This window comes from Pteronotus mesoamericanus, unplaced genomic scaffold (assembly GCF_021234165.1).
Source record: "Pteronotus mesoamericanus isolate MK-2021 breed Mesoamerican mustached bat unplaced genomic scaffold, CSHL_Meso_final contig_75, whole genome shotgun sequence".
Taxonomy (NCBI): domain Eukaryota; kingdom Metazoa; phylum Chordata; class Mammalia; order Chiroptera; family Mormoopidae; genus Pteronotus; species Pteronotus mesoamericanus.
Genome location: NW_026555249.1, coordinates 6,893,760 through 6,916,958, shown reverse-complemented (window position 1 = coordinate 6,916,958; position 23,199 = coordinate 6,893,760). Strand labels below are relative to the sequence as shown.

At 40.0% G+C, this 23,199-nt stretch overlaps 2 protein-coding genes across 5 annotated transcripts in view; one reads left to right on the top strand and one right to left on the bottom strand.

Annotated features, from left to right (window-relative positions):
• SKP2 (S-phase kinase associated protein 2) overlaps positions 1–5,175 on the bottom strand; it is a 29,151-nt gene extending 23,976 nt beyond the window's left edge. For both annotated transcript variants that reach the window (XM_054584020.1, XM_054584019.1), the window contains exons 1-2: positions 5,045–5,175; positions 4,283–4,557 (exon numbers count right to left, since the gene is read on the bottom strand). In XM_054584020.1, the coding sequence (XP_054439995.1) occupies positions 4,283–4,557; positions 5,045–5,088 (319 nt within the window). In that variant the 5' untranslated portion in view covers positions 5,089–5,175. The remainder of the gene's footprint in view (positions 1–4,282; positions 4,558–5,044) is intronic.
• Positions 5,176–5,404: 229 nt separating this feature from the next.
• LMBRD2 (LMBR1 domain containing 2) overlaps positions 5,405–23,199 on the top strand; it is a 44,253-nt gene continuing 26,458 nt past the window's right edge. The window contains exons 1-7 of one of the 3 annotated variants that reach the window (XM_054583940.1): positions 5,405–5,599; positions 7,353–7,386; positions 14,528–14,757; positions 15,019–15,116; positions 16,901–16,996; positions 19,545–19,712; positions 20,061–20,271. In XM_054583940.1, the coding sequence (XP_054439915.1) occupies positions 14,584–14,757; positions 15,019–15,116; positions 16,901–16,996; positions 19,545–19,712; positions 20,061–20,271 (747 nt within the window). In that variant the 5' untranslated portion in view covers positions 5,405–5,599; positions 7,353–7,386; positions 14,528–14,583. Of the gene's footprint in view, positions 5,600–7,352; positions 7,387–13,054; positions 13,075–14,527; positions 14,758–15,018; positions 15,117–16,900; positions 16,997–19,544; positions 19,713–20,060; positions 20,272–23,199 lie in introns of those variants that run through there. The other 2 variants (XM_054583938.1, XM_054583941.1) reach the window with 2 other exon arrangements.

Here is a 23,199-nt window from a genome sequence, read left to right as displayed (position 1 = left end):
TCAGTGAGAGTTCCCTCTGTCTGATCTTTGCAGGATAAGAAAGTCCTCTCACTTGACACATTGCTTTCTTGGAACATCACCTACACTCGAAGTCAACTTAAAGCACCGAAGTCATCTTAGTCATCAACAAAACTATGCTTCTTAAAACTGCGCCTTTCTTTAAGCATAGAAAAATGTTACCTTAAGGATAAGCAGGCCCTACTGTTCAGACCTACTGTGTGTGTGTGTGTGTGTATTTTTATGGGTGGGGGCTTACTTCATGTTTGCTTTTGTTAGCTTGTTGTAAATAACTAGTAATAACCCATGCTTCCTTTCCGGGGAGCTACAGACAGGCAGATTCTTCTATCTGAGATGAGTTTTCCTTCCTCTTCCCGGAAATCACAAAGAGAATATAGTAGACCATGCTAGCTCTCAGTTTTTCGCTTTTCAGCGTTTTGTGGGGGGGGGCGGGGCGGGGGGGGTAGGCAAAACTGAAAAAACAAAAAGCAAAACAGAGCAAAACAAAACCAGGGGTCTTCAATGACCCCCTCTGCCCCATAAGCCTAGAGTTCTGTGAGAGGCTTGCTCACTTCTGCAGCGGAGGAAGACCAGCAAACCACAGGAATGGAGACTGGAGGGTAAGGTGTAGCATAGGAGCTCCACGAGAGCCGAGGCTTCTGCCTGTTACGTTCGCTGTTATGTTCTTCATCTCTAGAATGGTGTTTAAGAAATCTATGCTGAATGAATGAATGGAAGCTACAAAGCAAAGAAAGCGCATGGGAGGGTCCTGTAAAGGCTTCGATAGAGCTGAGTTTCGAGAGCTGTGCGCTGAGATTTGTTGGTGAGTTATGAAATCAGTCTAGTTTGACCAGCATCATTTTTGAAAGAATGGAATGGAAGAGAATAGGAAATATCTTAGTGAAGGGGACATAGTTTTCAACAAAGTAAAGGGGATATAGTTTAAACAAAGGGGATATTTGTTTCAGATACGCACCCAGGATTGCAGTGTAAAATATACTTCTTATTGGCAGGAAGAAAAAAAAAAAGGAAAGAAAGAAAGAAAAGAAAAGAATGAACTATGTTTTCCTGTGGCCACCAAAGCAGATCTCCAGGTCCCCAGGTTCAAGGCAGGACTTCTTGGGTCAGTATCTCAGGAATTTTGCACTTTGAACAAGTTCCCTGAGGGATATGAGTGTGCTCTAAACTTTGGTGTCTCCAGTCTGGGAACCAGTGCAGCGTCTGGAATTCCAAGCAGTTTAACAGCCATGAAAGAGCTGATCAACAAATTACTTCAACCCTGTTTTTATGGCTATTCTCTGTTTGGAAGGGGACGCAGGAATGATGGGACCAGGACAGGCACTCAGTGCCCACAAATACAATGCAGTTGTCCCGTCTCTGTCTATTAATGACCTCCCAATCGGCCATTTCTCCCCAACTCCTTCCTTGCACTCACCCCAAGGGCCAATGAGACCTGTCCTGGTATGGGGTGGTCACGCAGTTATCATCTTCCAAAGTAGACAGATAAAGAGGACTGAGTTGCCAGATGTGAGCCTGGCTGAGGGCCTACAGGGAGACCGCTGAGTGAAGAACCAAGAAAAATTCGCAGTCCAGGGCCACTGTCACCAGACCTCTGCATAAAGCAGGTGTGGCCTGTTCCACCCTAACCTTGGCAGAGCTGTAGGCCACCTGTCCTGACAACTGCACACAAAACTCCCTGGAATGACGATCCCGTGCACTGGAGGCCCAGGCTCCCGGAGGCCCTCGGAGGGTCCTCCACACCAGCTGCCCCTCTTCCTACGTCGCTGATTTCCTCTCTCCGCCCCGCCCCCACACTGATGAACCAGTCTATTCTGTGTGCAATTCCACACGTGTACCATGTATACGCTTCCTTCCCTCCCTGCCTCTCCCTTCTCACTGCAGACATCTATTTGAGGTTAAATGTAACGACTGGGCGGCTGGCTGCCGTCTGCGCTGTGAGCTCCTCCTCTCACTGCCTTTGCTCCTCAACTTGACTTGCAATTGCCTAGAAGCCAGCAACTGGCCCTTACTCTTGTCCACTTCCCAGAGTGCCTTGCTTAAGAAATGTCTTTTTAATTTACATCTGTGTGTGTGAATGTGGAAGGAAACACAGCAGTCACGCTGTGTTCAAAGCTATCAGCACTGGTCATGCAGCATGTAGTATCGTTTACCATTTGAGTGGTCAAGCACCAAACTGCTAGTGCGGCATTCCACAAACTAAACAGAGCAGTGACGTTAAATTTTGAAGAAGAAAAATCCCCTACATGAACAGGGTCAGACTAACAGTATTAAGGACGAAAGAAAAAGTGAAGCAGCCTCCCAAATGGGTGTCAGAAACACTGTTGACCAAATTAATTGGGGTTACTTATTACTGAGTGTTATGTGCAGGCTGCATGCTAACAGTTTCACTGGTATTCATAAATATAATCTCTTTTTTTAAGAGATGTATTTGTTTTTAAAGAGAGGGGAAGGGAGGGAGCGTGAGAGAGAAACAAACATCAATCGGTTGCCTCTCACACTGGGAGCCTGGCCCACAACCTGGGCATGTGCCCTGACCAGGAATTGAACTGGCGACCTTTCAGTTTGCTGGATGATGCCCAACCTACTGGGCCATACCAGTCAGGACTCATTTAATCTTCAAGCAGTCTATGAAGTGGGTAAAATTTGACCATTTCACAAAGAAATGAAGGCACAGGGAACTCAAAAAACTTCCTAAGGCTGGTAAACAGCAAGGCAGAGAGTCAAACCCAGATTTTGAACCCAGATTGTGTCAGATGTCACCATAACCCTTTACTGCCTTTCTAATTCAACTCCTGATGTAGATCACCAGACCATAACTTAAAGATTCTCTTCCCTAAAATAAGGCTCAAAAGTGAAAAAGAAACCCGAATGTTTTTTAAAGGAAAACAAAGCAAGCAAGCAACCAACTACCTCTCTAGCCTGATCTACTCTCCCCTTTGCTCATTCTACTCTTAGAACATGGCTTCCTTGTTGTTCCTTCAACAAACATGACATGCTTCTGCCCCAGGGTCTTTGTACTGGTTGCTCCCTCTGCTTGAGGGCCTCTTCTGCGAGATATTTGCATGGTACATTCCTTTCCCTTTTTTTTTTTTTTTGCCTTTTCTTGAAACTCTCTGACCAAGTGAGCCTTTCCATCAGTACCCTGTTTAAAATTTTCATCCATCTTCCCACCCCAGAATTTCCAATCCCTCTTGGCTCATTCAAAGTTTGTTGTTAGCTGTAACACTTATCACATTCTAACACACTACATACCATATTAATTATATTTACTGTGTCCTCTGTCTGGTAGGAATGTTTAGGTTTTGCTCATTGCTGCTTCCCCAGCACCTAAAACAATGTCAAGTACATAGTATGTGCTTAGCAAATACTTGCTGAATTAATATCTTCAATGACTTCCTAGCAAGAAAAACTGATGACCCCAGGTCAGTGCACTATGTCTACCCTATGGCTTTGAGTCCGTTTGTGGTCCTCACCCACTCTGGGAAGCACTCATTTCCCGGCTTGAGAATAGGAACGGAAAGCTATGAAAACGGGAATGATATGGTGAGTCCCACATTTCAGTCAGTCCATTCTAGCTCAGGGGGGTGCGTTTGGGGAGAATGAAGCTGGAGTGATGAGTCCATTCCAGTATTCAGGTAAGAGATGATGAGAGCTGGAGAAATATTCAGGAGATGGGAAGGAACGATTCAGTCATGGGTTGGCTGTTGGGGAATGGCAGCAACATGGCCGACCTTCAAGGTTTGGGGTTGGGTGACTGAACAGATAATGCTAGCAGTAATGGAGACTGAGCATAATATAAGAGTCCCATTTGAGAGTGGACGTGGTTAAATCTTCGCCACTTAAAGTTTATCATCCACTTTAGCAGTCCTTTGACAAGTAACTAATGTGATCATGGCAACTGGAGGCATAAAACAACGGAATATAAACAAAAAGAGCCCTGTCAAATCATCACTTGTGTTCACATTTATCCGTGTCGTTGAGTTGGTCTTTGAGCAGGCAGATTCCTAAGCAAAAACGCAGGGATGCCTTCTCAGGGGTTGAAATTTCACATGGGTTGAAAATCAATGGTTCACGAAGAGATACGTACCTACCAAGGTTCCGGTAGACTACACTGACGATGAGTTCTTTCATTTTTTTGGAAAATAACTTCAGAATTTGGCGTTTTTAAAAGGGCCCCACCTTAAAGATCCCCAAACAAAGGTTTACCAGCAAAATAGGTCAACCTACACCTTCCTTGAATGACAGTTTTACCGTAACACCTTACCTGGGACGCTCTCTCGATTTAACTTGGGTCTGCGAATGATCACGAAGTCTTTGTCATTCCCTTTGCTCTTCAGCCGTTTTCGTGGGGGGCTCTGTGGGTTTGAGCCCAGGTTTGAAAGCAGCTCATGGGGAATGTTCTCACTGTCCACCTCTTCCTTCTCTAGGGCGGAGACCCCCATGCCTGACAGCAGTTCAGAAGTCTTGCTAGAATCCCATCCCCAAGTGAAGCTCGTGGTAACGTTGCTAGTCTGGTCAGGAATCTCCTGGAGGTGTTTCCTGCAAAAATGCACAATAGCCCCTTTCCCTTAGAAACACACCCATAGATAATTGGTAGGCCTAAAGGAAACTTCAAGTTATGCAATGTAGAAAACGTTCACAGCAGCCAACAGAACTGCATTTTTTACATGCCTGCGGCGAGTTCCCAAGGATGAAGGAGAAAATAACCGAACTCGAAAAGGCTTACTGATTTACGATCATGATTATGCAGAAGGCCTTAAGTCTTTCTTAAAGTGGAGGGAAAGGAAAGACTGAGAAAGCACACAGCGATTCCATACAGTAGCAGGAAAGCCCAACACAGAAAGACAGATAAAACCGCACTCTGATTACCGAACTAAAGCATCCATTCATCCATGCTTCCCCAAAAAGGGGCTAAGAAACCATTCACATTACAGCATTAGCAACAGTTTTAGCAAGTGGCAATATTCGTGGCCTAAATGAATTAAGACGGTTCACTACGTTCTGCCCCTTTTTGTAATCGGCTTACCGGTGCATGACGTCCACTGATTCTGGGATTTTAAATGCGTGCATTAATTGCAGACTTGCCCGCCTCCCAGATTCCCGCTTTGGCGCGCGGCGGTCCCAGAGCGTGAGTCTCAGGCCCCCAGCAACGAGACCCGCCAACTCCAGCAACGTTCCATGCCCGCTGCGCGCGCGGGGCTCTTCTACTTAATCTCAGCGAGGCCGCCTACGGCCCCGCTGACTGCTGGGAATTGTAGTTTCTGCCCTGCCTCCTAGTACGCCTGGCTCTCCACTTCCTTTTCTGGCAGCTCGGCCAGCCTCCGGGATGCCCACAACCCCCTGCGGGTGCGGGACTGGCCCGCCCACAGGGTAGGCGGGGGAACCGGAAGCGGGCGGTGCTTTGGCTGACTTGGACATGTCAGCCCCTGGTCTGGGATAGGGCTTTCCTTTCCCAGGAGCCCGAAGGCCTTCTGGTGACTGGTACCATCCTCACCTCGGAGCGTGGGTCCTAAACCCTGGACCGCTGTGGCGGTGGCGGAGTTTCCCGGTCGTTCCAGACGCTGTCTGGCGAGATCGGACGGTGAGCCTCCGGGGAAGGGCGTGAAGCACTTTGGGGTCTGGGGTCTCGGGCCCAGCGCCGGTGGAGATAGAGGACCCTGAGAACCCCGAGCGGTCGCCCCCGCGGGGCCCACATCCCCAGCGCCCAAGGGCAGGCAGTGATCCGGATCGCCCGCCAGGTGAAAGGCTGCGAGCCGCGGGCGTCGCACCTGCTCTTCCCGGTGCCCGGAAGCTGGGGCCCTTATAGGACTGGGTCTGTAGACTAGATCCTTTCCTCCCTCGTAGGAAAGAGGCACTACGCCCATCTCACAGGCTTGGAGGGAGGGTCGAATAAAAAAGCGCGTGTGACAGCGTTTTGTAAATTAAAGTGCAGTTCGAACGAGAACGAGAGGCGGTGGTTTAATTTTATAGGAGCAGGAAACCGCAGTGGTTCCTGCTGGGTGTAGTGGGAAAGCTGCACATTCCCTTGCCGCCTAGACAGATCTCATAAATGCTAGCATCGGAACAAATCAGGTGACAGTGCTTGCAAAGGGCTTTACAGTGTGCAACGGTAGGGCCACCAGCACAGCCATTCTGTTGCTTTCATTCTACCCGCTGCGTCTGGTTGCGTCGCCGCCTAAAAGGGGGCTGCTTTTTAGCCCGTCTCCTCGGAGAAGAGTTTGGAGGCGGTTAGAGTAGAGAGTGTGCCATTTTCCAGGTAGGATGACCATGCGAAATCCATTGTGCAAACTACACTACAACCGTGACCCGGCAAAACAGTGGAAGAGATGGGGAATAAATTGCAACCCTGATAAAAATGGAGAGGATTTTTAAACAAGTAAGCGGATCAGCGTCATCACAAAAATTACATCAGTACGCTGAATGACACACTTATTTTAATGATTCACTTTATACAAGAATTAAAACTCCCTTGCTCAGGTGTGAGCTTTTTTCATGCTTGATGCTTAGCTTGAAAAGTAAATACCACCTCTTGACAGAGGAATATACTCACACACCTGTAGTTTGTTCTTGAAAGTAGGTGAAATTGGTGTAAAGAAGGGATCGGCTCACAAATTGATTTGGATTGAAACTAGGCTGAAAATGACCAGGCGGAACGTTCAGAACTTATTAAACCGATGTTATCTGGAAAATATTTTTTAAATGCAACATTCTGATTTTCTTACATAATCTTACCTTTATGTTACTTTGGCTAAGAGGAAGGTAGTTGCCTTAGTCTGAAATCTGCATCCTTTCCCTTAAAATTGCAAGTCATTAGAGAAAATATTTTTAACAGAAAAAAATTACAGTCTCCTTCAGGAAAATGGACAAGATGAAACTTAAAGGTTAATGGAGAAGAAAGTATAAACATGAAACAACTTTAAAATACTATTATAAGTATAAAGTTTTGACCTCTTAAAGTAATTAGGAGAGGTCACTTTAGATATAGGTCTTAAAGATAGGAAGGTGTATATTAAAAGATGAGGAATACTTTTGTGGTAGGATTTAGCTGTAAGTGCCTGAGAGCTAGGGAACATTTCTAATTCTCAGAGAAGTTCTGAATTGATCAACATGAGGTCCTAAAAAGGACTTCAGAGAGAGCCTGCCAACTTTGAAAAAGTCTTCAAATTCCAGAATAGATATTTCACTAATAGTTTGCCCTGGTAACAGAATAATTTAGGTTGCTAAAATGGGAATGCATTTTTTTCTGCATTCCTTCTAATCATGGCTTTTCTCTCTACATATACATTAAATAAAAGTTTAAATTGATTCTGTTTAATCAATTCTGTTTAATACAGGGAATTGTATCCACTGAAGACTTGAGATTACTAGGTATGTATAGGTAGATGTCTTATGTTTTCAAGAACTGCATTGTGATTGCAACTGATGTGCATTATTTTATTTTCCTGATTAATCTTACTCATTTAATCTTACTCAACACACTTGGTGTCCCATTTCAGTGAGAGGGGTATATCGTATTTCTACAAGTAGAATTACTAGCTCAGTATTTAGGACAAATGAACTATAATTTTTGTTATATCTACAAATGACACGAGTGTGAGTAATTTCTGGTACTCTTTGGGAGCTTCAGATAAAATATGAAATGACTTTGTAAATTGGAAAGTGTTTATCATACAAAGTGGGAAGAACATAGTTACAAGACCAGTGCACAGAAGGGGCCAAAAAGAACTGGAAATTACATTTGACTCTAAGCTATATCTATATTCAGTAGTACATTAGTGTTCTTGAGAATTACACATGAAAAAGAGATTCTGTGGAAACAGACGGGGGATGTTCTTTTTCCTTAGCTCCATCACAGCATGAGGTAAGTCGTGAGATTCCTTTAGTTTTTTAAATGTCATTTAGCTTAGGAGAACGAAAGACTAAGAAGGGTTCTTTCCCAGTTCTGATTTTCTCTAAGTTTTCTTTTCTACTTTTCCCATGTAAATTTGAGTCATGTATTATCCTTAAGAAATGGCAGTCTTACCTGCAAGGTAAAAAGGCTTAGTTAAATTCTGTATTAAACATGACTTTCTTAGCATTCTTAGGGAATAATGAATAAGAATTATTTGTAATTTGTTCACTGTGAAAATGGAACAAAAGAAGTTATTTAAACAGTTTAAATTGCATGGAAAAGACATGTCTGGCCTGGAGAAGAGGCTGTAGAGTGTCCTCATAGTGAGCCAGGCCCAGGAGTCGGGGTGTCTGGGTTTGAATCCCAGCTCTGACCCTCGCTGTGTGGTTTTCTCCTTTGTTAAACAAGGATACTAACAGTCCTTCCTTACCGGGTGATCAGGTTTGAGTCAATAAAACATGCTTGGAATCTGGTAAACTCACACTAAATGTTAGCTATTCCTTTTCAAAAACAATATTTTGTTAGTAGGAAGGATTCTAAGGATCATTCTCTAATTATCAAAATAAGTCTTACAATCTCTTTAACCTAAACTCTTTAAGGATCCATTGCAACTCCACTTGTTTTCTTCTTCCCTGACAATCTCTTTACCTAAAGTCTTTGAGAATCCATTGCAGTTCTACCTGTTTTCTTCTTATCTGACAGTCTCTTTACCTGAATAAAGTCTTTAAGAATCCATTGCAACTCCACTTCTTTTTCTTCTTTCCCGACAATCTCTTTACCTAAACTCTTTGAGAATCCATTGCAGTTCTACTTGTTCTCTTCTCACCTGATTACAGGGCTGCTACTCCTTCCTCTTAGGCCTTGCCAGAGGTGGAGCAGTTCCTGTCCATCTTCCTTTAGAATGGCTTGTCATCCTTTGGAATTGAGTTCACCTGGTTGGTTTGCCGCCTCAGTTATGACTCTTTAGGATTTTAAAGTGGCAGTGACATTCTCCTGTGGTAGCCTTTCTGTATTCTAAGTTGAATTCTCCCTGTACCTGAAATTGTTAAACACGAGAATAATGATTATCTTTAGAAATGTAAATTTTGATTGGAGGGGATAAGGAATTGTTGGCTTTCATCAGTCACATCTAGTTTTGATTCTTTTTCATTATTAGGATCTTGAGTTGGCTCCTACTTATTTCACACAGCTGAGTAGATACATATTAAGTTAATACAGACTGATTCCGATGAATCGTTAGGTTCTATTTGGAAATTTTTGATTTGATTTCAGTATTTTAGGTTTTGATAAAATTTTTGTGTTCAGTTGCTACCAGTTCTCTTTCCCTCAATCCCTCCCTCATTCCTTCCTTCCTTCCTTCTTTCTTCCATCCTCCTTTATTTTCTTTCTTCCTTTCTCCCTTCTTTCTTTTCCTTATCTCTTTCTTACTCTTTTTTTTTTTTTTGAAAATATTTGGAATGCTTCAAATTTTAAAATTGTCTTTAAGGTTTCCACTTAAAGTGTGTTTAGCCTGAAAAATCATTATCAACCACAAAGTGCTAAGGAAACACTACTCCAAGTCAGTAATATTTACATGCTAATTATGAAAGACATTTGAAAGTAATATTGTACAATATCTTGATGATTGGTAGAAGACCAAGTTGAATTTTAAATGTTTTTAAGACGTTCAGAATCGGTATTTTGAAAGGTAGACTATGCCTGCATAACAGGCACTTAAATGTCATTGAATGAATGAACGAACATTTTGATTTTGAGTGAAACCTACTTTTACTGCTGTGGTGTTAATGCCAATCTATGATAGCTTTAAGTCTCTTTTCCCTTTCTAATCACATAGGACAATTTTGATTTGCCCCCAAATTTTGTCATTTAGCGTAATCGTGTTCATATTTGAAGAACGTTATTAGAAGGATCATCGTTGTGGCCAGAGGCATATTTCATCTTTTGCCTTCAAGTATATTTTTGCACAGCTGACCATGTGCACAGTTCAGCAAATGACCCATTTTGATCCACCTCTCTTTTGTACATGTTCCTAGAAGAGTGGCATTGTCTTTCTAGGTGTCAAGTGTACCTTCTTGTCATGGCTCTAAGAGGTGTTCTGTTTCTTCACAAGGGTCTGGCGAAGGGGCGTTTGGGCTGCCTGGCAGACTGAGGGGGGTCATCCCAGTCTGTCAAGTGTGGCAAGGGGGGCAATTCTGGGAGTGAAGATCAGTCTGTTTTATATGAATGAGGGTGGGCCCAGGCTGTGGGAACCACAGAGAATGTGAAGCAAAAAGCATAATTTTTGTGGGAGACGGGGGAGAAAGGACATAGAGTAAAGCTATGCTTTGAGACCATTGAGGCAACTAGTTTTCTTCTAGAAGCACAACATATGAAGGAGATGGAGATTAGCAACAAGAGTTTATCGAAGACCCGCTTTGTGTCTGGAACTCCTGCTCGGTGTTTTATATCTCGATTGATCTTCCTAGCAACCTGTGTGAGATAATTATCCCCATTTAACAGTTTCAATTGCTTAGAGTTACATGATTATTAATGAGAGTTGCGATTTGGAACCAAGGTTTACCACAGTATAAAAAAACATTTGTATTTTAATTTTAGGCACTTCACACTGTGGCAAAATTTTAAAATTTTCTAGTTGCTATGTGTTTTATCTTAATATTACTGACTTCTAAGTAATTTTATAATGAAAAACCATACACATTCATTGTTTAAAATTAAAAACACACAGAAGAAAGCACACATAAAGGAGAAGTCACCTCTTCACTGCTTGTGCCAACCGTTGTCACCATTTTGTGTGCCTTTCTTACATATACTCCCTCAGATCCCACCATGTCCCTTTGATGTCTTGAAAGTGTGTCCCTGGATCTCACTTTTCCTCCAGACTGGTGGGACGGCCCCCCCCGCCCCCACACACTGCCTGCCGCGGGCGTCCTGGGAGGCAGTCCGTGAGAGAGGTGCAGGTTCGGCGCCGGCGGCCGGCCAGGTTAGCAGGATTAGTGATTCACGAGGCAAAGGGCCACGATGAGATGAGGGGGCAGTTTTAAGACTTCCCGGACTATGTAATACAGACATTTAAGTTGTTCCTATGTTTTCACGTTTAAATAATGCTGCCGTGAAAAGTAACATTGCAGGTAGACTTTTGTTGGCATTTGGTTTTTCTTTTAAGTTATTTCAAGAGGAATTGCTAGGACAAAATGTTACAATATGTACCCTTTTAAGGTTATTGATCCATTTGATACATATTGCCAAATTGCTGGTCTCTCTTACAGTGAATTCTTTTTTTCAGTAAGCCAAAATTGAGTTGATCAATCTTTATTAGATTTTAATTGACATTTTAAGAGTTTAATATACAAATAACTAAATCAGATGGAGAATAAGGTTTCCCAGCTTTAAGGAGAAAGTTACTCAGCTGAAATAACAAAAACAGGCTATAGAAATTCATAGGGAACCTTGGAAAGTGCTATTATTCTGGACTATAAACCAAATAAAAAAACAATCCCTCACTTTAATTTAGATGGAAAGTCAAGATATGGACTTTGAAACTATTATTTTTCTCATCTCAGGTTGGAGAAACCCCCGTTTTCATCTCTCCATTTCATGGGACCCCTAGGCCTAACCCTGTGTCATAACAAGGCACCAGGAGTTCAACTTGAACAGAAATAGATACTTTGGTAAATAGCATAATAGACCCCTAAGGATACCTGTACCTAAATCCTTGGAACCAGTAAATAGGACTCGGTTTTCCAGGTGGGCCCAGAGACACCAGACGGGCCCTTAAAGCAGAGCTTTCTCCCAGCTGAGGGCGGAAGAGGAAGCCGGATTCCTAGAATGACAAGGACTTGGCAAGCATTCCATTGCTGGCTCAGAGGTGTAGGGGCCACTTTGCAAAGGCTGGAAAGAGGCCTCTAGAGCTAAGGGCAAATGCCCGCTGACAGCCTACAAGGATCTCATCCCATAACTGTAACAAACTAGATTTTACCAACAGCCTGAACGAACAAAGATTCTTCCCAAGAGCCTCCAGAAAAGAACAAAAACCTGCTGACACCTTCATTTCAATTTTGAGAACTCAGTTGCGCTATATTGTGCCTGGACATCTGACTCACATAAACTATGAATTATGGGTGTTATTTTAAGCCTCTAAGTTACAGTAATTGCTTACAACAGCAGTAGGAGACAATGAGTATGGGAAGAGATGAAACAAATCATTTCTTTATTACTAGAATAAAGGACCCCTAATTCTGTTCACTCATCTATAACATTTTAAAGTACTGTCTATGAAACAGATGAAAAAAATCAAATGTTAAAAAAATATTATTAGTTGCAAATTTATAATTATGATTTTGTGGTTTGCTTATGCCCATAATTTTACCACCTATTATTGATATCTGCATATATGTGATTATTGTCTTACTCATTTTATGCATGCTATATAAAAATGCGTGAATCTAGTTTTTCAGTTAATGTTATGATAATTTTATAATGTTATTAAATAATTTTAATAAATATTTCTTATACTTCAGTAACAATCTATCATTTGATTCTGCCATATTGTATTTAGCATTTGCTTGGTAATCTCTGATAGTCTTTTTTCTATGATTGTCATCTTCCTTGCACTGGACAATTTCAGATAAATTCTTAAAGTAATTTTCAGGTAGTAATTATGTTAAATTCATAGAGAATAATATTTTCTTAAAAACTAGGCCTTGAAGATGGTCATGGTTTTCATCAGCACACCCAATGTTGAGCTATCGTCTAACCACTTAATCCAGTCTCAGCTTAAAAATAAGATTTGACTTACTCTTACTGTGGTGGTATAAGTTTTTTAATAGATTATGAAACATGAAATTTTGAGTAGTAGCAATGAACAGATTTTTAAACCTTTTGAGTTGTAGTAAGTATTTGTAAAGTCAACTTTGGAGATCATAACAAGTCTTATGTTGTATTTAAAGTCAGCAGTAATAAAAAGTAGTATACAAGTGTATGGTAATGATTTTTTATCGATTCATTTATTCAACAGATTATTTTTAATATCTACTTTATGCCAGACACTATATTAGAGACTTGGGATATAATACTGAATACATGTGGCTGGCCTGTGCTCTCATAGAACCTGCGTGTGGGAGGGGCTTAAGGAAGACAATAAATATAAAGAATATACTTTATATCAGGTTGGTAAGTGCTTTGGACAAAAATATAGTGGGATATGATGATGGTGACAAGGGGTACAATTTTAGATATTTAAGAAAAATGAAAATATTGGTTGAAATGCACAGAGGAATAGAAAGATACTACTTCAATATAAAGAAATAATGAAGAAAATAGTTTATTAAGCATGATTTTTATTTGTGATATTCCATGTAGGGGTATTTCTTACATAGATTTAAATTTAGCTTGTTAAAGTACTCAAACTTTCTTTGTTCTTTTTATAACAAACTTTAGCTTATTTGTTGATTTGAAGTATATATTTTAGTGACTCTGCCTAATTTTATTTTGGTGGGTTGCATCACAATCTTAATTCTCTACATTAAGGTATTAATCAGTTCCTTGGAATATTGTAGTTAGTCCATAGACAAAACAAAAAATGCCTAATGTTGCCCAGTGTGGCTCATTTGGGCATCATCCCGCAAAGCGAAAAGTTGCAGGTTCAATTCCTGGTCAGGGCATATGCCTAGGTTTCAGGTTCAGTCCCAGGTTGGGATGCACAAGAGGCACTGATCAGTGTTTCTCTTTCACATGGATGCCTCTCTCCCTCTTTTTCTCCCTCCCTTCCCCTCTCTATAAATAAAGATAGAAAGATAAGAAAGAAAAGCCTGACATTAATTTTTACAGAGGTGAAAATCACATACTGCCTTCAGTTAGTGAAGGCAAATTATTTTATGAGTAGAGATACAGCAAATAAAGCATTTGGTTATGTCTATATTGCCAGCATTTACAATAAAAATATTTTCAATGTATGACTTTATTCAATAATCATTGATATGTTTTTATACATGTAAAATAAGTAGAGTAACTTTCCTTAAAGAAAATAAGATTTATATAAACAAATGGAAAGTGATAAGTATATTTTGTGAAGCAGTAATGAATTGAGAATTTCAAGTTCTGAAAGTTGTTAGACAAGATGAGCAGTAAAGACAAATACTGTTTCAAGCAATGGTCTCTCTCCATCTCTCTTGCCATCTCTCCCTCTTTCTCTTTTAGAAAATTTTAAGTAATGGGTTATGGGTGACTTAGAAAATTTTATTTGATAAAATACCTAACTCCCTAGGATCTAGTCAGTAGTGTGTATGAAATATTTTGTTGGGATGTATAATGTTGAGGAACAAGCTCCAAATGACTCTGTATTGAAACTGTTTCTCTCTAGTATTCTTATTTTGTACTTTGTTTAGAATTTTTGTTAAAAATACCTTTTTTTCCTGAAGATATAACTTATGTGAAATTTTAAGATATGCTTTAAAAATAAGATACAAGAACTGGAGAGTAGGAATTATCCTTTTCATCTTATTCGTAGTCCATTGTAAAACCTGCCAGTTTTCCAAAGAATTTCTTAATATATTAATAAGATTTAATAAATTTCCAAGTGGTCATTTCCTGTACTAACACTGCATTTTTTTCATTTTACAGATATGCTCCAGCCCTGTACGTGAAGCACTTTGGTCAGTCAGCGTGAACATTCAATAATGAGTGGTGCGGCTTTGGGACTCGAGATTGTTTTTGTCTTTTTTCTGGCATTATTTCTACTTCATCGATATGGAGACTTTAAGAAACAGCATAGACTTGTAATTGTTGGAACACTACTAGCTTGGTACCTCTGCTTTCTTATTGTCTTCATACTGCCTCTGGATGTTAGTACGGTAAGATGTGAAACTCATTTTCACAATTTAAAAGACAATTGTAATCATCTAGCATGTTTGAGATGTGTTAGGTCCCAAGACAGTTAAATTAGGTAAGGTTATATTTATATTTTGAGTTTAAGTGTTACTATATTAATTTGATCACTAAGAAGCAGAACCAGGAAGGTAATTTGGGGTAGATAGGTTGATACCTTCCAATCTCCCTTAAGTACTTGGTAACCTTTTGATTTTCGTTTTTAAACTGTGTGTTCCTTGCTTTAGACGATATACAACCGGTGCAAGCATGCTGCTGGCAACTCCAGCCCCGCTGAGGGCAGCAACGGCTCCGGACTGGACGCCTCGGCCTCCCCAGCTCCAAGGTGTCCTTCCTCTCTTTTTCTCTCTCCCTCCCTCCCTCCCTCCCTCTTTTCCTTCCCTCCTTAAATGTTGTTTAAAAATTGCCAGTTTTTGCTATCTGGATTTATATTTATTAAAGTTTATATTCATTCTTTGCTCACCTCCTCCCCCACCTCCATCCTTTGCTAATAGACTTTTAGTTACATTTTATTCTGTTTAAATTTAAATCTTAAATAAATTTTAAATATTTATTGGTGCACGAGGCCTTTCAGTAGATGCTAACGAGAAACTTGGAGAAGGCCTGATTCTTTGGTCCTGGTTCTGCCCCCTACTAAGAATGTGACTCCCAAAAACTATTTTTCATTTTGGCCACTCTAATCCACAAAATGGGGCATGCATTTTCTCTTTTGTCTAGTGTACAAGGTTGTGTATTAAAGTACAAGGAGGTTATTCTGTATATGGGAACATTCCTTTCATATTGCACATCCTTTGAAGTTGTTTTAGACAAAGAATGGATAAAATTAAAATTATCAAAAGGTTTTCTTGGATTCGTATTAAACTTACAAGTTAAAAAAAAACTAAGAAATGTTTTGTGTGTCTGTATGTATGTGTTCACCTTCAACTCAAAAGATGAATTTTTTTATTTCAAAAAATGTTAAACGTGTTTCTACAAATGGGTCTTACTGAAAAAATAATGTAGGAAGTAGGAGAGAAGTACATGTTTATGTGTGTGTTGCATACTTCCTTCAACCGACAAGATACACTGTTGAAGAGAATCTAAATATGTGGCCAGTATTTAAGTAGATGGTGGCTCATAGGACAAAACCATTTGCTTGTAAAAGATAAGATCCAACAGAGAAATTTCATAATAGAAAACAAAGGTATGGCAGACTTTCTTAGGAAAATTTTGGGTCAACATTAGTTTTCACTCATTAATTTCAATGCTGTGTTTTAATTTTTACATTGAAAAATTGTCAGTTCTCTTCTGTTCATAGCAATTGCCTTCCAAATAGAATTACAAAACTGGCTAAATACGTCTGACTTCTAGCACCATGGGTTATTTGATTGTTCAAATACACACTAGCTTAGATTTAAAACTAATGAATCTTGATCGTCGTTTTTACCAATGCTTTAAGTAGTATTTGCATGCTTTTTTATTTAGCTTTTATTTTAGTTTTAAAATCTAACCTGAATAAGGGTAAATTTAAAATGTAGATACTCCCCTTTGAAGCATCATTAAAAATTGGATATAGATCAGCAGCAGCTGAGGATTATTGGAAGTCCTTGGACTAAAGGATACCCCCACAGTCTAGGAAGACTGTTAATTGAAGAATCTATGGTCAAATGTACATACTGTCTGAAAATTCAAACAGAATTATGTATCAGTGCTGGTATATATCTCCACAGGAACTATGCTATAATGACGGATTAGTTAGCATCCTGATTTCCAGGAATTAATCAGCTAATATCTTTCTCTTCTTTGCTCCCCTTCCCCCAAATAACCAACCCCACAAATGGGGTGAGTGTCTATTTTAAAGGCAGTCATCAATTTTAAAGGTAATCATATCAGAGGTTTAATTTCATGATACATTTGTTTTTAGATACAGTTTCATTATTCATCTATTAGGTTGTGTGTGTTTAATTTGACAACCAGCTTTGAATTTTAAGTTTTTATTAAGTTTTACAAGTTAGAGTCAATAATTTAAAATCTGAATGTAAATAAACTTTGCCATGTATAAATTAATTGTATAATTCATTTACTTAGTTATCATTTATGATTAATTTTCTTTAAATTGTTATTCAACAGCCAACATCCATGTTTCAAGCCATGGAGTTACATTCCTGATGGAATCATGCCGATTTTCTGGCGGGTAGTATATTGGACATCACAATTTTTAACATGGTAAGTGGTAGTGAAAAATAAAATTTATAAAATTCTGGCTAAAGTAAAAAGAGAAGTGATTATTCTTTCAGTGAATCTTCGTATTTTAGAATTTACTCATGTCACTTACTGTTTCTCTGAAGTTTTTATCCTTTGCCTTTCTGCTTGTTCAACTCTCTACCATCTTAAAAGAAACGAAAAAAAACAGAAAAAGAAAAGAGAATAAATAATTTTCCCTGTCACCGTTCCCTTCCAGTTACTACCTTCTCTCTTGACCTCCTTCAGTTCAGTCTTCCAGTCCCATTATAACGTGAAACTGCTCTTGTGAAGGGCATCGATATTGCCCGGTTTGCTCAGCCCAGGCTTCTGCACTTCCTTCTTGGGCTCTCTTTCTGTGGTCCATTTCGCACATACGAATGTTCCCTGGGGTTCCACATTTGGTTCCACATCCTGTTACCTGGCTCTCCCTGCGTAGCTTTCATGACGGCCATGGTCTCACTGACCTCTGAGGCGTTCCAAACGTTTCCCTCCACCCGCTGTAGCGCTGTGTTTCTGCTCTGCTCCAGGCTCACACTTGACCGTTTCCTGAGCAGTTTAGATGCTCTGCAGGCAACTGAGTTCTGAAACGAGAGGTCTGAACCGCGGCAAGAGGAAAGCCGTGCAGCAGAGCAGAGCAGAGCAGAGCAGGGCCCCGTGAACTGGGGGTCATTGAACCCAGCGGGCCTCAACCTTGCCAGGCTTTGCTCCTTTGTTTCTCTAGTCTGCGTGCTCTTTGTTCTGAACAGCAAATCCTTCCCCTCACTTCAAACGTCTGCTGTTCCCTATGTGACTCTCTCCCTCTCTCATGCTGAGAAACATTGCCTTCTCTCCTTGAACGTCTTCACTTTCTACCTCACAGTGAAAGTATAAGTCATCCGATGGCAGCCTTTTCAGCTTCTCACCAACATATCTACCTACCTACCCACCTACCCATCTCTTCTTTCCCCACCAAACATGGAAGAGTCGCAATTAAAATTAATCCCTCTTCCTGAAAGATGGACCCATTCTCTTCAGCTCTTTTTACCTATACTTACCTGTATTTGTACAAAGTGTGTGGGATTCTCTCATCCTAAAAGAAACAGTCTCTCAAGTCCCAACCCTTTCCAGCTTTCTGTCTTCCACCTCAATGATCTACTCCTTATCACAGTTAAATTGTTTTAGAGACTAACTGAAGTATAAATTAGTATAGAAACGTGTACAGATTTGTGTTTAGTTTGACTTTTTCCAAAGTGAATGCAGCCATATAACTAGCACTCAGATAGTGATAAAGAAAGTTAACAATGTCCCCAGAAGCTTCCCTCATACCCTGCCCCGAGCCTTACCCTCGCCAAAGGTAACCATGATTCTGAAGTCATCCCATAGATGAGTTTTGCCTGTTTTTAAACTTTAGAAACATAGAATTATACAGTGTGTACTTTTTGCCTCTCTTTTTTTGCTTATATACTTGGAAGACTCTTTCGTGCTATGTTATAGGCATTCGTACTCTTTTAGATTTCTGTAAAATATTCCGGTTTATGAATATATCATAATTTATCCTGCTCGGCCAAACTTCGTCAGTGAATCGGCTGCATTCAGTGCATCCGTTTCCTCATTGCTCACTCTTTCCGCACCTCACTGAGCTCTCCCCCACCCCCGCTTTCCTTCTCACCCACAGGTTCCTAATTTGCTTGGCCTCTGGCAGCATTGGACTCTAATTGTTCTCTCTCTGCTCTACCGGGTGCTTCTCCTGGTCTACCCTCGTACCCCCTGCTTAGTTTCCTTCCATGCCTCCCTACTGTTGTCGGAGTCTCCTTGCTGGCCTCTCCGCCTCCTGTTTTTCGACATCTCCTTTAAAAGTAGGTATTTCTCAGGGGTCAGCCGCAGGTCTCTGCTTCTCATTCTCCATCCCTGCGCTTCCAGCTCTCATCTCCTGATGTGATCGCCGTGTCATTGACGTGGTGGTCCCTCCGAGTCTGTCCACGTTTCCAATCTTGCCCCCTGAACCCTGAAGCTGGATAGCCAGCTACCTCCTGTGCGGCTCCTCTGGGCTGTGTTCTAGGTACTTCAAAATCAGCCTACTGACAACCAGTCTTCTCCCCTCCCTCACTCTGCCACACAAATAGTTACAATTTTGTTCCCTTTAAGACCATTCTCCATGCTGAAGGCTTATCAGTCTTTAGAAAAATAAAATTTGATCATGTCCTCTTTCTGTTAAAGAAAATGGTTCCCCATTATTCTTTGAATATAGTCCAAACTCTTCATAAGATTCTAAAGCCTTTTTTTTACAACCCGTCATAAATCACTCACTGTTATGTCCTCATCTGGTCACTGGGGCCACCTTTGCTCCCGCGACTGCACTTTGTTCTCCCCCAAATTTAATATTACAAAAATATTCAATCATCTATTTTAGTTTGTTTGGGATTAATAATTACTCAAAATCATATTTGTGAAAAGCACTATCTGTTATAATTGAGATTCACATATTTCTGGTATTTTGAGATTAAAAAGGCATATCAAGTGTTTTTAATCCAATTTTTTTCCAACGACCTAGGATCCTCTTACCCTTCATGCAGTCCTATGCAAGGTCAGGAGGTTTTTCCATCACCGGAAAGATCAAAACTGCACTGATAGAGAATGCAATCTATTATGGCACCTACTTGCTGATTTTTGGAGCATTCTTAATTTATGTGGCTGTAAACCCACATTTGCACTTAGAATGGTAAGAAAAAAACCATCTTCTTAACATTGTTTGTATGTGTATTTCCATTTTATGAAATTAATTTTTATCTCACATATGTACGTAAACAGACATTTCATCAAGAAACATAATAAGTTATACAGATTCCTCAAAAAGAATATCTGAATAATCCACTTAGTAAGATGGAAAGTGGGAAATAATATCTGCTATTACTAAAAGGGTAGCTGAGGATGTGAAGGTCTAATTTTTTGTTAGCCATCCTTCAGGGCAGTGGTTTTCTGAAAAACCATTTAACACTAATTAGTTTGATTTTAACTTTCTGTTGGAAAAATGTACCTCTCACAGCCAAGGGCTCTGCCTCTCTCTCAGGAACCAGCTGCAGACGATTGGGATAGCTGCTGCGAACACATGGGGCCTGTTTCTTCTGGTATTATTGCTGGGGTATGGCTTGGTGGAAATCCCTCGGTCGTACTGGAACGGAGCGAAGAGAGGTTATCTACTTATGAAAACTTACTTTAAGGCAGCCAAGTTGATGACAGAGAAAGCAGATGCGGAAGAGACGTTAGAAGATGTCATGGAGGTAAGCAGGTTTAAACCTTAGAGTCAAGAGCATGTATCTCCTTTTGGATACATGGTTAGTTTGTTGTTGTTAGCACCTTGATGGACTTCCGTAACCTTTTGGCTCAGTGCAGTTCTTCAGAGTGTCATCCATTAGGATGACTTCTTACTGGCAATTCAGCGTCATGAGATGTCATCTCTCTCTTCTAACTGACAAAGATCCAGGGAGAATACACTTAACAGTGCAGAGTTACGCTTGTTGTCTTTGGGTGAATTCTAAGAACACCCTCTTTTACTCTCAAAAGTTTCTCAAATTAGATGATGTTATGTGGTTCCTGTGACATAGTGGAAGTGAAAATTAGGAATCACAAGACACTTCTCCCTGAAGTTTAACCCAAAGTAATCCCACCATGTCTGGAAATGTCTTTAGAGAACAGTTGGCATGGGAATTTGTGTCAATTAACTTGTTTCCTATCTGTACTCTTAATAAGGCACTTTTGTTTTTACTCATGACATGCAGATGACTTGAACTAATGTCATAAAGTTGGTGAAAGTATAAATTTCAATAAGATACATAAAAATAACTAGCAAATCATAAAACTTTGCTGTTAAATAATAATTTTGCTATTGATTTAAAAAGGGATCATTGTCGTCTCTACACATTTTGCTTTTCTGGGAAATCTACTGTACTAATGACATTACCCTCCCCCTCTGCCTGATGCTGAAGGCTTTGCATCCATGTTTCCTTGTGTCCTCCTGAAAAGTGACTTGGCCCCTGCTTAGCTCTCCACCCTTATCCTACCCTTGTCTCACGCCTCTGTGTTCCTCGCACTGGTCAGGTTTGGTGCCTCAGACTCAATGATGGTGAAGACAATAGCCAACAGCGAGATAGACTTACTTATTTACTAATAACTTTCTGAGAACTTTACATATACTAATACATTTAATACTTACAATGTTATGAGGGAGATTTTTTTTCAATCCCCATTTCATAAATGAAGAGAATGAGTTACACTGAGGTTAAGATTCTCATTTCACATAGCCAGGGAAGGTAGAGCCAGGCAGCCCGACTTCAGCTGATGCTTTAACGGGAATTGGCAACAAGGAATCGTTGACACCTTGCAAGCAGGGGAGCAGCGTGCTTCTGTGGTAGAGGACGACCAGTCTGCTGGAGATGTGCAGGATGAAGCATGGGACAAGACTGAATTATCTACTTTGAAAGAAAAGAAATACACTGGTTTCGAGTGCATCTTTTAGGAGACCACAAAGTTCAATCACCTTTTTTTTTGTAGTTAGTGATTATATTTTTTAGTTGTCTATAAAATCTTCCAAATGCAATTTCATAAGAACCATTTTAGTGTTTTTCTGTTTCTCCCTGAAGTGAATGTATACTACATCTGTGTGTCTGTTACTTTTCTTCGAAGCATTAATAAAACTTAAAAGTCATGTCAAGCTATTCAAAGGGTATTGGCTACATGGCCAAAGATGTCACTTCTACCTTCTGTCATTTTTTAAGGTAGATGATTTTGGAGAGGGGGAAACAGCTACTTACTTATGCTGAAAATTTCCCGTTAGCCCGACTTCGCGGGTGTAGTCTGACCCACTTAGTAAAGAATTGATTAGACATGGTGATGACGGAGCTCAATGTTATGTTATTTTATATGAAGAAAATAGGCTAATGTTTTAAATACTTTCCACACTTTATAAAAATTAGGAACTTTTGAAGGAAACTTATTCTTTTAATAACTGTAGCAAATATAAATAGTTAACTGTTTCAGTACTTATTTTGGTTTAATATGGTTAAAGAATGTATAGGAAATTATGATATTTCATAAATAAGTATAAAACCAGACTGTACAGCTCATATTCAAAGTTTTGCTAACAAGTCAATGCAACTTTAAGACAGCTTAGTAATGGAAAAGTGTTCCATACTGGTGCTTCAAGCACCTTTTAAAAACCCACGCCTTATCTTGCTACTCCCGTGTTTAGGCCTCACTCATTGACCTCGGAATAAACTGTTAAGGGCTCCTGCAGCCACGGCCGGACTTCTTCTAGTCCCTTGAAACTCGTTGTCCCTTTCTGCTCTGAGGCCTTCCTGCGTACTGCCTCTCTGGCTGGAATAGCTTGCCCCTTCCTTTCATGGGCTGAGTCCTCATGCTTTTCATCTCAGTTTAAATAATCAGTTCATATGAAGTCTCCCACACTAAAGTCCAGAGCAGTTTCCTCACCATTTCTCCTTGAATAAGGTGTTTTCAAACTCAGTAAGCTTCGTTCCCTGACAGGAGCAATGTCTTTCAATACAGATTATTCATAGGGTCTGCATTTTTAAAATTTTGATGGATAGTGCTAAGATACCTACCACATTTTACTTCGTATAGGAGGACCTGTTTCCCCAAGATCTTGCCTCATTGTCTGATACCATTGTTTTTTATAATTTTGTAAGAAAATTGTTCTCATTTTAAAATTTGTAATTGTTTTCAGTGAGCTTGAATATCTTTTCAGACATTTATCAGACAGTTGTATTTCTTCTGCATCCTTCCATTTTTCTGTTGATTTGCAAGAGCTCTATATTAAGGATAGTGATTTTTTGCCATATAAGTTACAAATATTTTTTTCATGACTTGGTCTATATGCCAGATGGTTTCCCTGCCTCTAGTTTTGTGTACCTTAAGGCCATGCTCACCCTACAATCAGAATATTCTTTTTTAATATTCTGGTCAGTTCTCTTTTGGTTCCTAGCCTTTGAACATGCTATTTATTCTATCTAGAACAGTGTTTTCAACTTTTTAAAAAGTTTATTACTCTTATAAAGTGTTATGATCCTTTTAGAACTATTGGTTCTAAAGATCCCTCTCCTTAACCCCTTTATGTGTTTCATACTCATTAAGTTGCTTATTTAATTATTTCATCACTAGACTCTAATCTTAGTAGAACGCCTCTGACAACATGT